Source organism: Dysidea avara, chromosome 14, assembly GCF_963678975.1.
Source record: "Dysidea avara chromosome 14, odDysAvar1.4, whole genome shotgun sequence".
NCBI classification, from domain to species: Eukaryota; Metazoa; Porifera; class Demospongiae; order Dictyoceratida; family Dysideidae; genus Dysidea; species Dysidea avara.
The window spans coordinates 13,141,511-13,166,721 of NC_089285.1; the positions used below are offsets into that span (position 1 = coordinate 13,141,511).

The following is a 25,211-nucleotide window of genomic DNA, read 5'->3' on the forward strand; positions in this document are numbered from 1 at the left end:
ATATTCAGAGCTGACTCTAAACCTCAGTCGATTTATTATTTTGTACTCACAACAATTGGCACAATGCCATTCTTTCTTGTAGGAGTGATACAAAAACAACAATAACAAAAACAAAGTAAACATATATGAACACAAAGCAAGACAATAGCAAACACCATAGCTACCACAAAACATTGGTGGTAGACAGGAAACGGAGAATTTACTTGGAGTGGCCTTATAAGCATCATGTTTCTCAGTAGGAACAATCCCTACATTCCATTACATGTACATCATTTGATGCCAAAGCAAGGATTTTCCCACCAAGCTATATATGTTGTACTGGCTCCATGCATCGTTCATATCTCTACTTTTTATTGCTTGCATGCAGCTAGCTACTTCACTTTTAAATTCATTATTTTTGTTCAGGGATGACAGTATCAGCCAAGTAGCTATAGTGATACAATTAATACACATACAATTTTGTCACTTGAGTGCCAGGTTGGATCAATGGTCACCGTAAATGATTGATATAAGTACCGCTAGATCATAAAGGGGTGCGGTCACTGTACTCGAGTGATTAGACCATTAAGAGTAGACATGGTTGGTAAGTCCAACTAGATCATTAAGGGGGTGTGTTTGAACCTTTAGTATACTGTATGACAGATAATTTTGATGGAAGGAAAAGTTGACAGAATCCACACTTCATGAGATAAAGGTCAAGAAATGATGGATCAAAGTCAAGATAAAGGTCAAGAAGTGATGGATCTAAACATGAGTTTAAATGATCTGTAAATTTCATCAATTTCCCTACAATAGCATGTTATGGTGTTTCAAATGATTGTGTGGCATCTACATATTTTAATGCACTCCTCAAGAAATAGAAAATAATATTAATGCCTTGATATGCATAGTTTTGTTGCACAATGGAGATAAAAGGAAAGGCAAGGCGTAGAGGGCAGACATTGGAACCCCATAAGGCACATCCTAGATGTGAGTTAAGTATTATGGCCTAAAATGGTGACTGTACATTGCGATGTTTATAGCCTCTAGCCTTGCAAAGAAAAAAATTGAGTTTTGATATTAAAATAAAATTTTAATATGCAACCTTGTATAAGAGTTTCCTCATTTCCAACAACAGATTTAAGTTTGAAGCACATAACAGACATGGATACCAACCTGCTGGGGACATGCCCCCGGGAAGAAATTTCTGGTCTTAAACACTTAGAGATATGATTTTATGTGTAAATACAAAACGTGACTGTTCTATTAGGGTAGTTGACTGCTCTATTAGAGTAATTCAATTTGATACCTTTGCTGTGGCTTTGCAAATCAATACAAAATCAGCTTGAATATACTTGGCTAGTTTCTGGAACCTCAGAAGCTCCTTGAATCAACCCCTAGCTGGTCACCTCTTGTTTTACTACTTTTTATTTCTATGATCCTTATTCAAGTTTAAATTTCTAATTTTTACTGCATGTACTTGTAATTATGACACCACACATACTGCATCAAAAGAAAGAATAGACATATCATAAAATTAATTTTGGGTCTGAACACATGCCTCATACATGAGAATTGTTGAAGAGAGACTGTTATGCTTCATATTCAGCAGTGTTTCAAACAAAGAACAATACAAGAAGCATCTCTACAATCAATCCAGTCGCTATGGAAAATACAGACAATAACTGTGATAGCTAGCCACAGGGAAGCCTACCTAATGTGTGACCACAAATTGACACCTCGTGCTGTCAAATGGGACACAAGGAGGACAAAGGTTAATCCATGCTGTGTACATAGTACTGTGGTATGCCAATAGTCATGTCACCTGTCGGACTGAAGCGACGTCTAGTAGTGAAAAAAATCAAACATGTAGCCATTATTTGTGACCGGATCTTGGAAAACCTACCTTTTGGGCACAAGCTAACTTTTTGGGAAAACTCAAATGAAAATTTCAACAATAATTTTTAAATTAATTTTTTTGCACATTTGGATAAAGCAACTATTACACCTTCTTGCTGTGACGTTTCACACCCATAGCTTCTTTTTCCTAGGAGATATGGATGATTATATCAGACCATGTAGTAATTTCACATGCATGGGACAACAAGTAACTTACAAATTGGGTGATTTGTTCAGGTGCTGGAATGGCTAAAACTTAGTCTTAGACAATGATACAAGGCATTTAATTGCAGAAAAGTACCAAGAATACTTCATTAAACTATCAGAAATGTCTTTTAAAGTATTTTAGATGGTAAAAATGAAATTATTAGTAAACAAAGTGATTTGTCACCATTTGTCACCCTTAATCACCCACAGAACTCAATACATTACCATAAAAGTTAGTTTGTAATGTACAGGACAGAAAATCAGCCATATCTCAGAAATGCTTAAAGATATTAAGCTGAAATTTTAACACAAGATAGATGAGTACCCAGTATCTCATTTAAGCTATAAAACAGAAAATTGACCCATGTGCCAAAAAGGTAGGTTTTCCAAGATCAGGTCACAAATTATGCTTGTCTGATGGAATTTGTAAGTAAGCAAGTAACTTAATCATTCAGTCAGCAGAAATTCCACCAAGTGATTTAAAAAAAATATATATAATAGTTTATTAGAAGCATTTTGGGTCAGACTGAAGACACTTTTAAGCTAAATTATACCTCACCAATACTGCAAAGGCATGGTGAGGTTTCTGGTCAATATTGTTTTTGTGAGAATGCTGGTGCAACAACCTCTATGATCCCTAATATACAGTACTACATACACACTGCAAGAGGATCATATTTATTGTAGTAATAAATATGTACAAAATTCTACTATGATGGCTGTCCAGCATACTCCATGGGCCGCACACCAGACAGCACTGTTACATGTGTATGTTCTGTTGGATTTATTGGATCATTTTTTGTAAATCTTTTGTTGGATTCTGTGATCACAATGAACAATGGAACATGTATGGAGATATTACACGTGCTTATGCCTTAATCCTCCATTAGCTGGTATCATAGGCGGTGGGGACAAGGGGGCCATGCCCCCCCCCCCCCCCCCCCCCCCCCTCTCCCTTTTTTGGGACACTGCTTGCAAGAAAAGATCGAGATACTCTAATAGAACAGTCATGCAGGATCTGAATACTCTAATAGAGCAGTCACAGTATTCAGAGAAGCAGTGTAGCAAATTACTTAGCTACGTATGTGTAGTTATAAATAAGAAGATATAATTGGTGGAGAGCAGCTATTGTTAGCAGGCTGTGACCTTCTTTTTTTTTTTTTTTGGTCTTCAACTCACAGCTGGCCTGGCCCCCTCACTCTTTGGCCTGCTCCACCACCCCTGACTGGTATAGACACTGTGAACTTGATCTAGTAAAATTTAATCATTGTGAGACAATGCTATGCACAAATGGGAATTGTACTACAGGTTTTTGCAATTGAATTCGTCGTCTTTGCGATTGAATTCGCCGGTCCCGTTTGAATCCGTCCCGCTTGCAATTGAATTCGTCACTGAGTTTTGCAATTGAATTCCTTCTAATTTGCAGTTGAATTCGTCGCGTTTGCATTACAATTCGTCATCTAAGCTACCAACATCTACCAAACGGACAGGGCACGACTAGAAACCGAGCTGGATTGTCTGGTTTCACTCGCGCAACAGACGCGCGCCAAACCTAACCGAGAGAACCTTGGGCTTGGTACCGTCATAGATAATATATAGTAAGGTATATATTATCTATGGTACCGTGGTGTAAAACGGTACCCGCTCAGGCTAGTGAGAAGTTACAGATGTACAATTGTTTGTTCTTGCTTTTGTTCAATCAGGGTGCTCGCTATTTGAAATGGCGAGTGAAGTAAGGAATACCAAACGTCCAGCCGGCAAGCTCTCCAGCCAATAAGGAGAAGAAAACAAGAGCAGACGAGTGCGTAATTTGCTCTGAGTCTGCTACAGCTGATGTCTTCGAGTGTTTATGGTGTGAGGGACGACAGCACGCAAGTTGTACTATGATAAGTAAGGTAATTATATAAGTGCGGGTAATTCCGGACGGCGGCTAATTCCGGACACTTAGATCGTTCTCAACAATGGTAGAATCCCTGGGCCTATAATTTGGTGTGCTAATGCAGTGTCCTATGGCCTATCTACAAACCAAAATTGAAGCGAATCCGTTATTCTACCTTGAAGTTTGACACGTATTTGTAGCAAAATCACGAGTAGTTTTGTTCAAAAACTTTGAAAATGTTTATCTAACCAGACAGCCCAACCTCATATTTTCGATTTTCAAAGATTTATATGAAGGTCATACTCTCGGCTAATTGCATACTAAAAATCATAAGAATCCATGCAGCACAGGCGGAGTGGCAGTCGATTTTTCAGCAGTTGCTCGGTTGAAATACAAAGAAAATATTCGCGAATTACATAAACTTTTAAAAATACGCACTGCTGCTTTCTCCCAAAGGTTATGAACTTTCTACTTGATTTATAAGCTGCAGATGAGTGGTACTTTAGTCTCCATACTTCAAAGAGGATTGGTATAACCTGTGCAAGACGCTACTTGCTTGTTATTCGAAGTGTCCGGAATTAGCCGCATGTTGCATTTTTACACGCTGTTAAATTTCGGCTCATAACTCCTCAGCAGTTGATTGTATCGAAACGAAATTTGTACTGCAGATGCACCATAAGATAGGCTTTAAAACGATTCCTAGAATTTGTCTTAACTCGTTGTGAGTGCAGTGTTAGAGCGATTTTACTAAAGAGTGTCCGGAATTACCCTCATTTACCTTAATGATCAATGTAATGCTATAGCCTAGTCTCGCGTAGCCAGACCCACTCTTCGCGCGGCGCTTATCGATTGATAATTATAAGCGCCTAGCTGCGAGAGGGTCTGGTATAGTTCGAATAGCAAAGTTGTTCTGACACCCTGAGCTTTTTCAGGGTGATAATGAAACACCTGGTTAACTTTCATCACGCCACGTCATATTGTGGGTTGTTAGCAAATTCCTTTCTCTACTGACAGTAAGCCACTAATCCGCAATATGGCAATATTATGTGGCGTGATGAAAGTTAACCAGGAGTTTCATTATCACCCTGAAAAAGCTCAGGGTGTCAGAACAACTTTGCTATTCGAACTATACCAGACCCTCTCGCAGCTAAGCGCTTATAATTATCAATCGATAAGCGCCGCGCGAAGAGTGGGTCTGACTACGCGAGACTAGGCTATAGCCAACCTATCATCTAATATGGTGTTTTTCTGTTCGTCCTGTATACAAATGGTTCCGGTTGCTTTAAGATGTTATGACAGTCAATCATTTTTCGACTCTAAGGTATCCATTCTAGAAAAGTCCATGTCCAAAATCCGAATCTAATCTTTGCGAATTTGTGAAAAATGTTGAGTCACAACTGGAGAAACATGAGAAAGCAATAACTACCCTGTTTAACGATCATAAAACCATCCAAATGTCCACCGCCCCTAGTCCAACACCTTCTATCATAGAAGAATCTGTTGCTAACATTGCTGCCTCTATCACCGCGGAACAAAAAGAGAAAGAGAAAAGGCAATTTAATGTAATCATACAAACATTGCAGAATCCAGTGCCATCGAGGGTCCTAGTAGAAAAGAAGGTGATATTGGAAAATGCAAGTCTTTGTTCCAAACATACTTGGGGGTCACTGTGTCTATTCAAAATGCCATTCGACTAGGTAAACGATCTGACAAACCCAGGCTTTTAAAAGTTGCACTCAACTCTACTCAAGATAAAGTCATGATTCTTAAAAATAAACTCAAGCTTCGATCAAGCAACAATCCATCACCTGTACGAAATGTTTTCATCACTCCAGATTATACCCCGTTAGAGCAGAAGAAGAACAAAGCTTTGCGTCAGCAACTAGCTGATATGAACAAGGTTGAGAATGCTTACACAATAAAAAAACGGGAAGATAGTGCGGAGATCACCACGCTAAGTGTTCCCCGCACTGATAATCACCCCCTTGCTGACCTACCCCTTGCAAATGATTCTCCTATTTTAACATCCCTAACTGTTAATTGTCAATCTTTATTAGCTAAGAAGGAATCCTTTTTTAACTTGCTTGATACATATAACCCAGACATTATCTTTGGCACAGAATCGTGGCTCAAACCTGACTTATTATCAAGTGAAGTTTTTCCAGCAGGTTACTCAGTGTATCGTAGAGACCATAGTGATGGCTATGGTGGTTTTTTGTCGCCTGTCATGAACCCCTAATTTCATGTAGTTTAGAAATTGAAAACAATCATTGTGAATTAGTTGCTTGTCAGGTTAAACTCTTAAACAATAGTAACTTAATAGTATGTTCAGCCTACCGTCCCCCATCTAGCAGCGATAAATACCTCAACCAGTTGTGTAACCACTTAGAAGCTATCAAGAGTAATCATCCTAACTCAGCAATGTGGGTATCTGGAGATATTAACCTCCCGGATATCAACTGGGAAGACAACTGTGTTAAGGGTCACCAGTATTCCCTTACTATTAACAACACATTCCTTGAATTCCTTAACAATAATGGTCTCAGTCAAATTGTAGACTTTCCAACCAGGAGATCCAACACATTAGACATCTTTGTCACAAACAGACCTTCCTTGGTTGAATCTTGCGAAAGCATTGGTGGTATCAGTGACCATGAAGTTGTACTTACGAAGTCCATGATATTAGCTCAACTATGCCCCCCCCGCTAGGAGACGTATTTACTTATGGTCCAAAGCTGATTTCAATTATATTAGACAATCCATTCAGTCACTTTGCGAAGATTTTGTCATCACTTACCCACCCACTACTCCGATTAACATCTTATGGAATAAGTTTTCTGATATCTGTACACAATGTTTAAATCTGAGTGGAGCACAACCAAACAAAAGCAACCTTGGATAACCAGACAAATCAAACAACTAACTCGCAAGAAGCAACGAGCATACAAATGTGCTCGTTTAACCAACAGTCCAAGTGACTGGGCTAATTATCAAGACCTCAAAAGACTTTCTCAGCGGGAATGTCATTCAGCATTTAATAATTATGTAACAAGTTTTATTGATGAAAATAATAATGTTACAAAGAAACTTTGGTCTTTTATTTAAAATAGAAAACAAGATCGCACTGGTATTAGCACCAAGGAACAACTTACACCGACTCTTTGTCTAAAGCAAATGTTCTGGCTGAATATTTCTCATCGGTTTTTACACAAGAAGACACTACTAATGTGCCAGTATTAGAAGGTAACCCTCTCCCTGAAATTCCACCGATTCACATACACTCTGATGGGGTATCTCAATTGCTTCACAACTTAAAAGCCCCACAAAGCTGCAGGCCCAGACAATCTTCCATCTTACTTTCTCAAAGAGGTAGCAAATGAAATTCCCCCTGCCCTTTCTATAATTTTTCAAGCGTCACTGAACCAAGGAGCCATACCTGACATATGGAAATCTGCTCTGATAGTTCCAGTATATAAGAAAGGCAATAAGAAGGACCCTGCCAACTACCGCCCTGTATCACTAACATGTATATGTTCAAAAATCATGGAACACGTTATCTACTCTGGCATGTTTGAACACTTGAATCATCATCAAGCTTTAAGAGATGAACAACATGGCTTCCGGCAGCATAGGAGTTGTGAGACACAACTAATTACAACAGTACATGATTTTGCACAATGCTTAAACCAACGAGGACAGTGTGATGTGTTGCTGCTTGACTTCTGTAAAGTCTTTGACAAGGTCCCCCACTCCCGTCTCTTCCACAGGCAATTTTATGGTATTAAAGGACCTCTTTTGTTTTGGATTAAGAATTTCCTTTCTGATAGATCACAAGTAGTGTTAGATAATAAACAAAGTGACTCCTGTAACGTGCTATCTGGTGTACCACAAGGAACTGTTCTGGCTCCATTATTATTTTTGATTTACATCAATGACCTTCCTTTACATGTCTTAAGTAAAGTTCGACTTTATGCTGATGATGTTATACTTTACACTCAAATATCTACTCCGTAGAGGACTGCCATCAACTACAATGTGATCTAGACTCCTTAACACAGTGGGCACACAAGTGGCTTATGACCTTTAATCCAATTAAATGTGAATTCCTACGAATAACAAACAAGATAAACATCATACCATTTACTTACCACATTGACAACTCTACAATCCGAGAAGTCACTCATGCTATATATCTAGGTATAGTCATTGATCAACATCTTAACTGGAATGAACACACAAAACAAGCTGCTAGTAAAGCCACCAGAATTAATGCATTCCTACATCGTAATCTTTATCAATGCCCTCCCACAATTAAATGTAATATGTATAAAGCAATGGTTCGCCCTATTATGGAGTATGCTTCCTCAGTCTGGGATCCACACACATGTGTTAACATTAATCAATTAGAAGCTGTACAGAGATCTGCCACAAGAATGTGCTATAAAGACTTTTCTAGATTCTCCAGTGTTTCCACAATGTTAACTGATCTTAATCTACCCACCCTGCAGAGCAGAAGGAAAAAATTGAAATTACAAATGCTGTATAAAATCATTCATCGTTTAGCTGATATTCCAGATGATTGTTTAACTCCCGTTCCCTCCTTTTTACGAAGTGGCTATTTTAATCAACTAAATACTAGAGTGGACAGTTTTAAATTTTCCTTCTTTCCTTCAGTGATTAAACTATGGAATAATCTACCCCAGAACATTGTTAACGCTCCCACATACACTGAGTTTTGTAATTATTTGGACACTTTTATAATTACACCTGTGCATTACATGATTCCTGCACAGTACACAATATAATATAATTTTTAAAAAAGTCATAAATGAAACGGCTCATCCAAGAAACCAACCGTTCATCAAGAGATGAATTATTTACGCCATGGAGAGTTACACTTGAGACACTAGAAGGTAATTGGAGCTGGTAGTACGCGAAACTGATAGCTGTCTGAGACAAGTTAATTAGCTTGCTCGCGAGTGACCACATTCATAGCGAATGGCGTAGTAGAGCTTGGAATGTTTCTGGATACGCTGTAGAAGAATTATTGCCTTGTTTACTACTGTACTTGAACAAGTCCTTGTAACAGCTGCTACACCATGTTTTAGTGTTTTCTCCAGCTGTTACCGACGAATTTAACTGCAAAACCGACCAACTCAATTGCAAAGTTGCCGAATTCAATTGCAAAAACCCGTAACTTTTGTTTGATTCTTACAGTTGTACCTGCTTTGATGGTTTTACTGTTAACTGCTCCACTAACATAGATGATTGGGACCCTAATCCTTGTGAAAACTATGGAACTTGCATTGATGGCTTTAAGCTTACTTGTAACTGCACCAGTCCCTGGATTGGAGAAATGTGCAATATGGATAATGGATGGCATAAATAATTGTGATGATGTTGATTGCAGCAATGGAACTTACATGCTCATATATGTGAATGTAGTTTGGGGTATGATGGTAGGTTTTGTGAAGTCAGTATTGATGACTGTGGATATGTGACATGTCTCAACAATTAATGCAACATGCACGGATCAGGTTAACAACTTCACTTGTCAGTGCACTGCAGGATATGCAGGTAGACTGTGTGATGATGAGGTCAATGAATGTGACCCTAATCCATGTAAGAATCAAGGTGAATACCAGGATCCGTTTCTCAATTATATTTGTTTGTACCGGCAAGGTTTTACTGGAAGAAACTGCAGTACAAGATATGATGACTGCTCATCTGATCCATGCTACAATGAGGCTACATGTATAGATGGGTTTGCCTCTTATACTGGTGTATTTGTGTTGGTGGTACCACTGGCAGGAACTGTGAAGTGATCATAGATCAGTGTGACCCCAATCCATGTTTAAATAATGGACTTGTAGCTCTATAATAATCATGATTATGTATGCAATTGGGTATACATCTAAAAACTGTTCAGTTGTGGAGGATTTTTGCTTGGAAGGTTTGTTTATACTTGTATAAGTGTGCCATCTAATAATTCCTATGTGTACATGTCTCTGTGGTGAAGGCTTTACTGGAACAAGACTGCCATATGAGATGGTTGAGTGTAAATGTTTTAACAATGGGGCGTGTATACCCATGCTAAGTGAAAATATGTGCGATTGTCCTGAAGGATTTACTGGAATTAGATGTTAAACTAATATTGATGAATGTGATCCTAATCCTTGCTTTAACAATGGAGCTTGTGAAGATCTAGTAGCTCAGAGTGTATCCGTCAAGGTAGATATACTGGTAGAGGCTGCAATGTGAACGTCAATGACTGTGCTATTAATTTTAACCCTTGTGAAAATGGTGGCATCTGCATTATTCTTGTATAGCTGGCTACAATTGTGATTACTTAGCGGGATTCACTGGCTGTAAGCTGTAGCAATAACATTGATGATGCGATCCTAATCCATGCAACAATATTGGGTTTAGTCTGAAATTTTACATGCAACTGTATTGCGGGGTTTACTAGAGTTACCTGCAGTCTTAATGTTGATGATTGTGTTCCTAACCCATGTGATAGTGATAGTGAATGGAACTGCATCGATCTTGTAAACGATTATGCATGTGAATGCAACAATGGCTTCACTGGCATGAATTGTAGCATAAATGTTGACGACCGGCTGTGTAAACCATCCTTGTGAAAATGATAGATCCTGCATTGATATTTTTGATGGATATACATGCAGTTGTGTTACGACTTACACTGGGAGGACCTGTATGTAGTCTTGATATTGATTAGTGTTGTTTCAGTTAACTGTAACTAAAACTAAAAGCACTTTTAGTAAGGTGAATATATTTAAGTTAACTAAAACTATAACTAAAACTGTAATCACTGAAACTATAACTAAAATCAAATCTATATTATAAAAAATTGACGGGTCTTGTAATACAAAGATTTTGTATTACTAAGCTGGAAAAATGGTACTGAAATTATAACAAGAGTTTCATTCACATAAAATATAGTCACTTGGTGCTTACTATTAAAGCTAAACAAGGTTTTCTTATGCACAACTAAAACTATAACTAAAAGGTTTTCAGATACATAACTAAAACTGTGTCTAAAACTAAAAGGTTTTCAAGTTTTTAACTAGAACTATAGAACTAAAAGATTTTGATGTACATAACTAAAACTGTAACTAAAAGGTTTTCATGTTTTTAACTGTAACTGTAACTATAACTAAAACCAAAATGACAAAGAGTAAATAACCATAACTAAATCAATAACTATAGAGAATTAAGAAAGATTACTATAACTAAAACCAAAACAACAAAGACAATATAACCATAACTAAATCAATAACTATAGAGAATTAAGAAAGTTTACTATAACTAAAACTAAAACAACAAAGACAATATAACCATAACTAAATCAACAACTATAGAGAATTAAGAAAGATTACTATAACTAAAACCAAAACAACAAAGACAATATAACCATAACTAAATCAACAACTATAGAGAATTAAGAAAGATTACTATAACTAAAACCAAAACAACAAAGACAATATAACCATAACTAAATCAATAACTATAGAGAATTAAGAAAGATTACTATAACTAAAACCAAAACAACAAAGACAATATAACCATAACTAAATCAATAACTATAGAGAATTAAGAAAGATTACTATAACTAAAACCAAAACAACAAAGACAATATAACCATAACTAAATCAACAACTATAGAGAATTAAGAAAGATTACTATAACTAAAACCAAAACAACAAAGACAATATAACCATAACTAAATCAATAACTATAGAGAATTAAGATTACTATAACTAAAACCAAAACAACAAAGACAATATAACCATAACTAAATCAATAACTATAGAGAATTAAGAAAGATTACTATAACTAAAACCAAAACAACAAAGACAATATAACCATAACTAAATCAATAACTATAGAGAATTAAGAAAGATTACTATAACTAAAACTAAAATTATTGATGAAACTAGTTACAACTATAACTAAAACTTCATCAACACTAATATTGATGACTGACCCTGATCCATGTACAAATGTTGCATGGCAATTGTACAAATCTCTTAGATGACTATATATGTGCGATTGCAACATAGGATTCAGTGGGAAGAACTGCAGTATAAACATTGATGACTGTGCAACTAATCCATGTAAAAATAATGGTACGAATGCACTGATCTTGTTAATGGCTTTATATGTGATTGTGGCTCAGGATTCACTGGCAATAATTGCAGTTTTAATACTGATGATTGTTTAGTTGATCCATGTGAAAACAATGGAACTTGTATAGACCTTATTGATGGCTTTACCTGTGATTGTATTGCAGGGAAAGAATTGTATTCAAGACTTTGTATGTAATATGGATATCACTACCGAACTCAATATGAGTGTTAATGCCATTAATGTTTGCAGTTTCAGTCCTTGCCAGAATAGTGGAAGATGCTTTAGTAGTGACAGTGACTATGTGTGTTTGTGCTCACATGATTTTATTGGGAAACATTGCAAAACCAATAGTATCTCAATACAATTTCTTTGTGTAAACACATCAACGCACATCAATTTCTTTTTTATAAGTACTGTTGGCAACTGTATGCTGTGCGATCAAAAAGTCTTAAATGGTATGAATATATCTATTGTGTTTATGTGTATGGAAAGAATGTTATACTGAGTTGCATTCAACCAATGATAACATAGTAGGACTGTATTTCATAAATCAAAGCCTTTAATTTTCTAGTAATACATTAATATGTAACACAGATCTGCTATTTCCTCTTGTAACTACGTACCTGTATGCTACTAGAGCCAGCCTCTATAGTGTTAAATTAGGTAGCCATGGCATGCAGCAGTACATATGACTATATGCATACATACATTATAATTTTGTAGTTGGCATAGCTACATGTACGGTATGCATGTCTGCTTATTTTCAACAGGAATCGTAATCAGCTCAGTAGCAGGCCAGGAGCAGTAGATGGTGCCATACTAGTTATGTGTGTCTACAAAGTGCAGAGCAATTGACGGCCAAACATGAAACTTTAGCACACTGAAACTGCTGGAGCCAAGTCCAAGTATGTAATATAAATATTTCTGTGCATGCATGGTATCTGTGATTTGCTTCTGTATAGGAGGCAGATATTTGAAAATCCACTATACTTAAATGATCCTTTATCTGCTGATGGATATGAGGAGATAGTGTTACACCTTGTACTGAGTTGTGTTGTTTAACCAAATCAGCTCATTTTTATAGATATACTGCACAACATATTATATAACTACTAAATTAATGTAGTTGTTTCACCACATAAAACTATTTGTGCACAAGAATGTCATGTTCACAATATCAGCATTTACATGTGCACTAATCTGAATGTATGCAGAAATGCACTGTCTATGGCTTAATACTTTAAGATGCTATGCTGCAGGGGCATATTTGGGGGGGGTTCCTCATGGGGTTCTGGAAACCCTCTTTGAAATTTTAACTTGTATAGGCTTACCAACATGTACACCAGACTATCACAGTTTGGCAGCACAGGGCAGTATAGCTATACAGTATTAAGAAGAGCAAGAGTGTACTTCGAAAAAATTATAAGGTCAAGATACTCTATAAGCAGTCAGATGTATTCTAATAGAGCAGTCAAAACTATTCTATCATTTATTGATGAAAAACTATTAAATTTTAGCTACTATATATTCTTTAAATTTAATTATATTCCATTATAGATTGGCTCACTACAATGTCTGGCCAGCCATATAATTAAAAGTATAGGACAGACATGCATATTGAAAATATAGTACCACTCATGAAATCATGAACTATAATGATATGTGACCTGTTTTTGGAAAATCAGTCTTAATGTCACACTTGCATGACGACTTAAATGTTTATGACTAAAATTAGCTAAGTATTCAAAGCAATTAATTAGCTTTATGATGGTTACAATTGTTAGTCAGTACCTTGAATTAATACAAATAATCTAACAGGTGCCAAACTGTCTTAACAACACAGTGAATTGTAAATTTCTAATTATTTCACATGTGACATTAACACTGATTTTGGGCACATATAGATTTTGAAACATTTTAATGTTTAATGGCTAGACCCCCACTCCTGCACCTATATAACTCACAACCAAATCTGCATGGAAACCAATTTGAAAAATCCCTTGCAGATAAGCCCCTGTACTGTATAACATCTAGCTGGGCTAACTTTCACTGCACAGTTTACTGATGGTCAAATTTATTACTTACCAGCTACTTACTGCTGTACCAAAGCTGTAAAAAAAAAGTGTATATAAGCTCTAATTCTTCACTTAATTCCTGCAATTGTATATCAACCACTTGCATGAGCTGTGACATCATCAACTTCTCCCTTCCCATATACGCATATCAACATTGCTTGAGAACGAAATCTATAAAATAAACTTAAAATTGAAAACCTGGGTTCATCATTAATATCTATCTGGCGTTTTACCTTTATATAATGTGTGTATCAAGCTATTCAGAATCAATGTACATTGATTCTGAATAACTTGTATATAGTTGCTTGAATAAAACTGCATGCTGATAGTATGATGACCTCTCAAAGGTAAACTTTCTAGTAGCAGAATTGTCTTGCATTGATGTACATAGCACATCAGTATCTCTACAGCCACTAACTAATGTTTGCTGCGATGAGTGCAAATAACAAAGTTGTTTAAAATAATGCTACTCAAATAAAATCAAAATGACATTAATACAATTGCAGCCATCTCTTGGCCATGCACTATACCAAAATTTACCTTGAAGGCTATAGTTTCTTTGTACCATAGCTATGGAGTCTACGATGTTGCAGTTAATAGCTACAACATATACTATATATACTATATACTACATGAATGAAAAAAAATTGATTGATCAACTGCAAATTTTCATAAAATGGTTACTTGATTGATCAAACCTTTGCATCCTGTATAATGTAATTGATTCTGTACTGTAAGTGATTAATCTATGTTTGCAAATTAAACAGCTGAATAACATGAAAATACAAGAAAAAATTGATGGTTTTAAAGCTTTACAAGTGCACAGTTTTGACTTCAAAAGTTTCATATAGCAATGGCTACATATAGCGTGGGTGCTTAAATGAAATTGTCAGTTTTATTAGCAGTTTGTCCGCTGCATGTGCCCAAACTACATGCAGTTCACTAAGTTATGCATAACTACTCAGTGCAAGTGTCCCGTGATTGCTGATTGTGTGTGTCTTGCATATTTTGCATTACTTGCTATAATAAAACATGATGATTTAAAAAAAGATTGTACCACCAGTATAGATAGAGCATGCATGTAGTATTGACTGTATCTGTATAGCTGCATGGCTATATCTCAAGTTTCAAAGCTTTTGCATGGTGGTTTCCTTTTGATATTAAATATGTGTGTCTCATAATATGCGAGGTCCCATGATAATTGGGTCACTGACCATGCATGTTAAGCAGGGCCGCCCAGAGAAATTAAGGGGCCCAGGGCAAAGAGTTAAAAAAAAAAGAAAAAAAAAGGTCACAACCTGCTGGCAATGACAATAACTACCCATCACCAACCATATCTCCTTATCTATAAGCTTGCTACACTGCTCCTCTGAAGAATACTGTGACTGCTCTATTAGAGTATTTAGATCTGACTGCTCTATTAGAGTATATCGATCTTTTAAACAGGTATTCAGGGGGCCCTTCATGGGGCCTCCTGGGGCCCCTTTCAGGCTGGGGCCCGGGGCAAAATGCCCCAGTTGCCGCCCCCTGTGGGCGGCCCTGATGTTAAGCTCTATACTGTAGAGAGAGAACCATCATTATTAATTTGATGAAACAAGTACAATAGATTAATCTTCGGTCTCATGCGACCATGCACAGTCAGATCACACTAAAGGAGTGAGTGTACCACAAATAATAATAATCAGTAATAGCTATAGCTATACGTATATATAGATATGTTAATTAAAAACAACAATAACATTAGGCTGTCAGCTGTCCAATCACAGTGGCAGTTCCAGGCCATGAAAATCTTTGAGAACATGTCAGACTTGTATGAGCTGTGCTGTTGGATCCATGCAGGTGTCTGATGGTAGTATAAACACAAGGTTGTATGAAATCAGTTAAACTCTTTAGAGGTCAAATCGGTCGGTAGTGACCCTGCACACTAATTTCAATTTATAATATTTCATAGTAGTTGGATATCTGCAGATCATCAAACTCTGCAAGCAGTTGATCCGGCTAGCAGATTTCGGAATGTCAGTTGTGTTCTGAATCTACAAAGTTAGTTCAAGGGAAGCAACTATATATTCTGATGATTATTGTGATTAAAATATCAGGATAGGTACACTACATGTGTGCCTTAAAGTTTGGAAGCCTGCTCTACAAACAGTGCATACGTCAGCTGATGCGCACGCGATAAGCAACATCGTGTGTGGGTGGTGTGTTGACAGATTATAAAGGTTTGGTCTCGGGTGAGGGCACCAGGATCACTACCCGATTCCGCAATTCCGGCCAGTGCGGCTTTGAGGCGAAGTGGATTTTACGTGTTTACAGTTTGTAGGGTAAGTCCGCATTAGTCTCGAGTAGCCACACCACTAGCTACTGTACTTTTCTTTTGTGTGGGGGTGGGAAAAGTATAAGGTCAGGCTGCATTTTTTTAACAGGTCTAAGTTTAGGGCTTCGCCAATCAGCAGCAATCAACATTCACCCTGACTGCAGTGGAACATTACACAGAATTCTTAATGTAGGTGGGTCATTCCATCAAGGGGGTGACACACAGGCACTCACTGTAGGTAGATCTGTGACCGCAGTCTAAGTCAAAGGTCAAGGCCACCAAAATCGTGCCAATTCAACGGTCAAGGGTAAAAGCTTCCAACCCACAATCGAAAAGTGCTGAAATATTCTTGCTAAGTCACCGGTCAAAGGTCGAAAAAAGCACAGGTCAAAGCGAAATTTCGGCCGGTCAAGACTTTGATCGCGGTCGCAGATCTACCTACAGCGTGTACCTACGTGACACCCCCTTGTTCCATGTCAAATCACCGAGGAATTGTAGGGTCACCTCTCGGATTTTGACAAAACTTGGTGTGTTTGTGGTACCTGTGGTGCTCATCACCCATACCAATTTTTAGCCTCATACACCACATACTTTCTGATTCATGACTACAAATATTTCATGAAAAATCTTGAGTTACAAAATCAACTGTAGCTCACCACTGTGTTAATATTTTAAAATAAAACTTTCAGTGATTAAAGACTGTTAATTGATCTTTCAAGTAATCCATAAACTATGGGATATCAATTTAATTAAAGTTCAAAAAGGCTCCATTAAAAACTTTAATCCTCAATATTTCAAAAAGTGCTGCTTCAAATTCTTCGATTTTTTTTAGTAAATAATAATTGGATTATGGTCTATTGTTGGTAAAAGTTTTGTGGTGGGGCCACAATGGGTTCAAGAGATATAATTAAATATGTTATGGTATGTAGTGGAATTTTGTAGTCTATTATTGCTATATGGGAGTGTACACTTCTAATAACGACTGCTGATAAGGCCATGCCAACTTTGTCTTACGCAATGAAGGTGTCCAAGTACAGTGCAACCTGTATTAGTGGCCACCTCCATTGAAAGACCACCTTTGTGCTGCAGTTTACATGGATTTACTGTATGGGTAATTCCGTATCAGTTCACCAAAGTTTTGCATGTGACCCCCTCAGAATTGGATGAAATTTGGTGTGTGGGTAGCCCAAGTGGTCATATGTGTCCCTTTACCCATTGCCTGTATGGCTTCCCTGAAATGGCTTAGTAAGTATTCTATTTTTTGCTGTACTTGTGACCATTCAAAGCATCATAACTTGGTTGTTTTTAAAATAAATTGTGCCACTTTAAAGCTCAAAAGAATAAGCTTTTGTTTGATATATTTAATTTGATGAAGTTGATAATTAGCAATGTCTCTTAATCTTTGATGTTTGCTCTACCAAAATGTGCTGATTAGATGATTTTTTTGTGGATACTTGTCAGACATTCACCTATTAGTTGCAAAAGTTTCAGCATGGGGTCTCTATGGGATTATGAGATAGGTAGCTAGCAGTGTTTACAGTATTATAGCAGATATCCCATGTAGTATTGCACACCTTGAAGCCCATTCTGCTGATTTAGGTTTGCAGACACACAAGACTCTTTGATTCAACTGCAAGTTAAATTTATGCATATATAAACACGTTTTGACAAAGGCATGTGATACAAGTTTGTTACTGTGGTGTTACAGTGTGATGCTGTTTGGTAGCAAAGGTCATTTCGTTTTTGCCAGAGTATACACACAACCACTTCTTGTCCTTGGGTCTATGAAAGTTAGAATGTCATCCATTGGTATAGTGGGGCTCTGGATACTTGAACGAGTTTGATGGACTGTGTACATGGATGCAGAAACGTCAGTTTCACTTCCTTAGTGTCACTGCAAACTTCAAGCACACAAGCTAACCACTGATTCTCTTCATGTCAACAAGTGACAAATCCAGCAATTGACTCTCTCTTTCCTGAAAACATTAGGATATGAGTAAAATTTTATTTCCACTGTGGTATCTGAAATTGGCACAAAAGAGTACAGTTTTCTCGTTCCAGGGATTGTACGTGAGAGTTGAAAACGATGGCCCTGTTCTCTCGAATAATCTTCATTGCTACCATACCCAAAATAAGCAGCAGGTATGTTGCTGCATGCTCAATCGAACAACTGACATGATGTCATTAGCTGGTCATTGTACTGCCTTTCCAAGCTATATAAGCTGGCTACATTTAAAAACTATACAACTAAATAAATTGCAGTTTAAAGGTGGTCTTTCAATACAGGTGGTCACTAATACAGGTTGCACTGTACTTGGACACCTTCATTGTGTAAGACAAAGTTGGCATGGCCTTATCAGCAGTGGTTATTAGAAGTGTACACTCCCATATAGCAATAAATAGACTACAAAATTCCACTACATACCACAACATATTTAATTATATCTCTTGAACCCATTGTGGCCCCACCACAAAAATTTTACCAACAATAGACCATAATCCAATTATTGTTTACTAAAAAATTCGAAGAATTTGAAGCAGTGCTTTTTGAAATATTGAGGATTAATTAAAGATTTTAATGAAGCCTTTTTGAACCTTAATTAAATTGATATCCCATAGTTTATGGATTACTTGAAAGATCAATTAACAGTCTTTAATTAATGAAATTTTTATTTTAAAATATTAACACAGTGGTGAGCTACAGTTGATTTTGTAACTCAAGATGGACCAATTTTTCAAAATATTTGTGGTCATAAATCAGAAAGTATGTGGTGTATGAGGCTAAAAATTGGTATGAGTGATGAGCACCACAGGTACTACAAACACACCAAGTTTCATCAAAATCCGAGAGGTGACCCTACAATTCCTCGGTGATTTGACATGGAATGACCCAGGTGCAAGTGTACTAGACCCTCAGTTTTTCCCCGACGCCCACACAACAGAAAAAAGTGGTCTGGCTCGAGCAAGGGGTCCCTCACGGTCAAAATCGCATACAAAATTTCAAGGTTTGAGCTTGAAATTTCAAATTAACTTCAGAAATTTCAAATAAATTTATAAATACCTGATAATATTACAATTAACTCCTGAATGATCCAGTAAGATGTAGTTACACGCATGCAGTGATAAATACACTATTTCAGTTGTCTCCAACATTATCAGAACCAGTCTATAGACTACTTCTTTAACTTGCGAGATAAATCTTTCATAGCAGCAGTTTCTTCAGCAATGTTTCATGGTAACTCTAAATCTTACGGCCTAGGCCTTTGAAGCCTTAAGAAACAGCTGTAATCGCCCTGGTGGCTGTAATAAAATGTTAAAATGATAATTATTTTTACAGGCGCCTATTTCGTATTAGATGTTCGGGTAACAGTTTAGAGGTAAAATGTGTGTTTTGCCACTACAAAAGTTGGCTATAAGTATCTGCGACTGATGAAGCTTTACTGAATTCAAGAAAAACTTGTCAGCATCATGTTCCATGGAATATGGAGTTGTGCAATAGTGGGGTGTGCACTAATGGAAAGATCTGGGCAAAAAAAATTAAAATTTCAGGCCAAAATTTCAAATTTCAAAATTAATTTCTGTGTGGTTGTATGAAATTTCATAGTGTGAGGGACCCCTTGGGCTCGAGGTCTGGCTACGTGAGACTAAGTCCGCATAGGATCACCCAGTAGTATAGATCTGCTACAGTTTAAGTGTGGATGATGAGTCAATTCACATCAGTATAAACTCTGTTGCCGTACTGCAGGGTAGTTTCGCATAGCCAGACCGCTACTCCTACATGGCTGACTCCTTTGAAATCTCACCTCATTTTTGAAATCTGAAATTTTGAACATGTATTATGCCGCATCATGTGTGCTATGCTGTCTCTAACTCTCGTATGGCTTGTGAACTTTGAAATCTTTTTCACAGTTTTCTTACCAGATATCACGATCCAATTATTCTGGATACTACTGCGATAGTTTTTTTGTTTTGAAAATTGAATATTTTTTTTGAGTTGTGGATCCGTCTGGTCTGGCTATGCGAGACTAAGCAATCTATGCTGCGTGGCATAAAGGTGGATAGAGGTTTATGATGGTACCATCATTAAAAAAAAGTGTACAAAATGAAGAAAGTATGAGATCCTCGGTCACATGCGACCATCTGATAACTTTTAAAGTACATCCCGGCACAATTAGCCATGAAAAATAATAAAATGCTTGTAGAAGTTTTCATGAGTTTTTGTAGGTGTCACCCATACTTAATACTGCTGGACTCGTAGGTATAGCATACATGATGGTAGTTAAACCAGTTCAAGTCATCTCGGATCATGTTTCATCTGGGCGAACTGTTAAGCAAAACTAAACCTTCCAAATTTTTTCCCAGCGGTTTGATCCTTTCAAGTAGCATAGGAACTGATATTATGATCATACAGTATGATAGCACATGTACAGTATATTAGGGATCATGATGGTTTGGGCTTTTTCTGGCCATGTGTGTGTATGTGTGTGCAGATCAGAAAATTACCTTCATAATAACTTGGCAGTGTTGGTTGAGTACAAGCTCATGTTCAAAGTGCCTCAAAACGCTTCCAAACAATTTCAAATATTTGGTTTCCTACTAATTGTTGTTATAGTTACTATACCTTATGTGTGAGATCAAAATGCAGTTTTTTAGACCATTGCTTGTTAGCTCACTTAGCTATCACTTTTGTATTGTCATGTATAGTTTGCAGGTGTACATATTATAGTGACAGTGCTTTTCATATTAGGTGATATGAGTGACACAAGCTACTTTCCAGCCACTCGTTTTGTTGACCAAAAGCTTTCATTTTATTATTATGCTTATGGAAACACTCCACCAGAAGATTTCCTACAAAGTGTCACAACAGACGTCAGTGAGCCAGCTATCCTGTCACTAGGATGTGGTGACATTCGATCATGTTTCTACACTTTGTGGAATAACTTTGACCAGAGACACTCACGTAACTTTAAAGGTGTCCATTTTGTATTGAATGATAACAGTGCAGCAGTGTTGGCTCGTAACATCATCTTCCTCTACTTGTGTACTAAGATGCCCAGAGATAAAGATGGTGTGATGAATTGGGTGGCATCTTTTTGGTCTATCTGGTATTGTCTCGAGTTGCTACCACAACACAAACAAGTATTGATGGATGCTTTATCACAACTTCTTCAGTGGTCAAAGAGTATCAAGTTGTGGTCAGAACAAGTAGATAATCCTTTAAGAACACTAGTTCAGTTTACCACACCCACCAGCCTATCAAAGATTCGTTGTGTGTGGCAACTTTGGTACAGTGATGGTCGACCGGTAGAAGATATTAGAACAGCCAGGTCTAAGTTTATGGAATACAGCTTTGCAACTATGCTCCACAACAATGAGGTCCACCTAATTCGATTATTTGGCCACTACTTGTACAACAATATACCTAACACTGATCGTAAATATATGGAAGAGGATCTTGATTTCTATTGCCGCAATGGTTTTGTTTTTGCAGAAGAAGTATTAAGATCAAAAGTACCTACTAAGCAATCTGCCTCGATGGCAAATAATACCTTCTTTGAAAATGCTGATGGTTCATATAGTTTGCATGATAATTTATATCCATACAGGTGCTTCTTTCACACATTTCAGTTCTCTCCTAAGGAATTAAAGAGACTAGGGTTTTCTGGATATTCTTTATTGGTGCCAGATAACATGTTTGCCCATCATCCTTTGCTTGCCAATTGTCTTCAACAGTTTTCATTATGGATAAGGTCTAGTGCTGAAGTCTTGTCTAAGCCTCATCGTATATGGTTCACTTTTGATTGTTCTGATGCTTTACAATTTTGTCAAACCTTGTTTAAGAAATCTTTGAACTTTTCCTGTGCCTTTCCAAGCATATTTGATGCTATTTATGCTTCAAATTTAATTGATTATATAGCTCCTCCTAGCCTGGTATTAATCGCTATGTCAGTTTTAAAACAAGCTGGTCTGTTATTTACTGACACATTTCGCCACTATTTGATTTCAACTACTTCACTGGGATATTTAAAGGCAGTGTTTGGTTTTGACTGCAAACTTCTTCCATTGATATGTGGGATAAGATGCCTTGGCCATGATAATGAGTACAACAGTAGACTATCCATTAAACCAGTCCCGTTCAATGGCAGCTTTGAATACTTTTATGGCGTGATGATGAAATCACTTGTTTGGAAGCATGTCACTGCTACATCTCTAAAGCAAATTACACCAAAAGATTTATCTGCAGTATTCACCACATTGTCAAACTCCATTGAACACATGATGACATGTTGTATGGAAAGTGGCAGTAGATCGGCTTTAACTGAGTCACTACTCTGCACAGAAACAGTCATGTTGGTATTGAAGTCATTTGTTGCACAACTAGATAGTGAAGATTATGATCACAGCAGTTACAATTTTTGGGCACATTTGTGCGCCATGTTGTTGAGCAAAAAGTTGCTTAAAGCATTTTTAATGTCTATCCAGACTCATGCATTGTTGCATGGTCTTCATCTGCATTTAACAGTATCTGAAACCAGCTGTCCTTTGTGCACCAAAAACTCTGCCTTAGACTTCATCAGACAATGCAGTGTGAAAATAGGAAACTACAAATCTACTGTTGACGAAACCAGGTTTTCAATTTTAATCCATAAACTACCTGCAGATGATGCGCAAGTGATTAAGGCATGGAAGGTTCTGTCCTATAAATGCATGGACAATGTGCATGTAGTTAGTGACATTGTGGGACATGAAGGGAGTAAAGAATTAAAACTTACATTTTTTGTTCTAGAAGCTTATCTCAAAGAAGACTATAACGTTGCTGTTATATTGTCCAATGGTAGCACAAATACCCCTATAATATTATTGCATGAAAAGTTGAGCTGCTGTGGAGTTACAGACAATTGCTACATGATGAATCAGATAACTAGCCATCAACATAATATTTTATTGCATCAGACAGTACTTGGTACTGTGCTGCAGCATTCTGGGAATGCCGCCAACTTTGAGACTATATTATCCTTAAGTGACCAAGCCATGTCTGCTTTAGAACATCATCCGATCACAACTGAGCAGATAAACAACACGACAATAAAAATCATCATCTCACATTATAGCATTGAAATTACATACCCCTATTCTGTGGACTATGGTAAGGTATCCATTAAACTCTATCGAAGAAACAGAAGACTTGTGATGGTAGCTTATCGCAAGTGTTATTGCATACATGAAGAAGAGCTGGTTTATATAGTAAACGCAGAAAATGTTTTGTTCTTTCCTACAAAACAACTTACTGAAGAGGACATGAATTTATATTGCACTTACCAGTTTACTGCAGAGGATAGCAAAGTGATGAATAAAACTGGACGAGTATGCTCACTTATGCCAAAAGAAATAAACATTAAGGAGGTAATGGCTACTGTATTTTACCACACAAATGAAAAGGATAGAGTTTTTGAGAATGATTATGACAGAGTCTTTGAGATTGTATGTGATAATTCTTTACAAAACGCAAGCAGTAGCCAACTGTTTTCATGTCTTCTGATGGTACAAGCTCAATGCTTTGATTTGCACAACAAAACACCTGCACTTGATTTGCTGTTCTACTTTGCAACACTGGAACAATATAAAGAAATTTTCATTCAGTGGAATTTAGCTCTTGAAAGCAAGGGAGTGTACTCAACGTATATAACTACTACTATCAAAGATAACCAATTTCTACAGAAAATTTTTACATATTTTGCAAAGCGTACTAGGCCAACATCAATTAAAGCAAAAGGAAAATGTTTCAGATTGCTTGGAGAATTTCAAATTGAACAGTACTTTACTAGAGCTGTGGTTTATCCCCTATACCCAAACTACAGTACATACAGCAATGAGCCAGAAGACTTCAAAATACCAGGCTGTTTTGACCAAGGAGAAGTAACTTCTGGTAATGTAACTACCATCAACCCACTACCAAGAGTGAAGAAATGTAGCTACTGTGAAAGAAGTTCTGTAGATCTTAGGAGATGTTCTCGTTGTCATTCAGTGCAATATTGTGATCAAAACTGCCAGAAGAAACACTGGAGTACCCATAGGGTTGTTTGCATCCCCAACAAGACTGACTAAGTGTATGACTTTACACAATACATGGAAACAGCATACATGGGCAAAGCTTGCTCTAATGTAATTAGTAAACACATTATTACTTTACATGCATCATTGTACATATACATATTGTGATACTTGATTTATATGTGTAAATATTGTGATAAACAGCATCTGTTTATCATGCAATATACGTACGTTTTTAAGACGCACATGATCACAGAAAGCATGAAGCCATGTAACCAATTTATGACATGGTGAACTACTACATGCATATCAGTTGATATGAATCATGAAATCTGCTAATTAATAAGACCTACTTTTCTTTGTTAATTCATCATTCTCATAAATGAATAGTACAATATTATAAGTCCTATATTATGGGTACTGTATTTGTGTCTAGAATTTCATCAACAGGGACACCTGTTATTGTAAGACATTCTCTGCTTTCTAAGTGGTAAAATCCATGCAAAGATTTCATATATGGAGAGCCCCTTTTTGGAAGAGCTTTGCTGTCAATGCTACTTTCTGATTAGCACACATTTATAACTTGTAACAGCAGAAGCAACCAGCTCTATTGTAAAATCACTTAAAATGCATCACACTGTGTGAAGAACTATAT

The 25,211-nt window shown here is 36.9% G+C and overlaps 1 protein-coding gene and 1 long non-coding RNA gene across 2 annotated transcripts; both read left to right on the plus strand.

Annotated features, from left to right (window-relative positions):
• The first annotated feature begins 3,637 nt into the window (after positions 1–3,637).
• On the plus strand, positions 3,638–13,314 carry LOC136244549 (uncharacterized). Its single transcript, XR_010695413.1, has 3 exons — positions 3,638–3,980; positions 12,886–13,020; positions 13,078–13,314. It is a non-coding gene; the product is annotated as an uncharacterized lncRNA (long non-coding RNA).
• A 3,068-nt stretch (positions 13,315–16,382) lies between these two features.
• On the plus strand, positions 16,383–24,782 carry LOC136244757 (uncharacterized). The gene is made up of 2 exons (XM_066036316.1): positions 16,383–16,511; positions 21,252–24,782. Exon 2 carries the CDS (start codon positions 21,257–21,259, stop codon positions 24,608–24,610), a length of 3,354 nt encoding a protein of 1,117 aa, XP_065892388.1. The 5' UTR covers positions 16,383–16,511; positions 21,252–21,256; the 3' UTR covers positions 24,611–24,782.
• Positions 24,783–25,211: the final 429 nt, after the last annotated feature.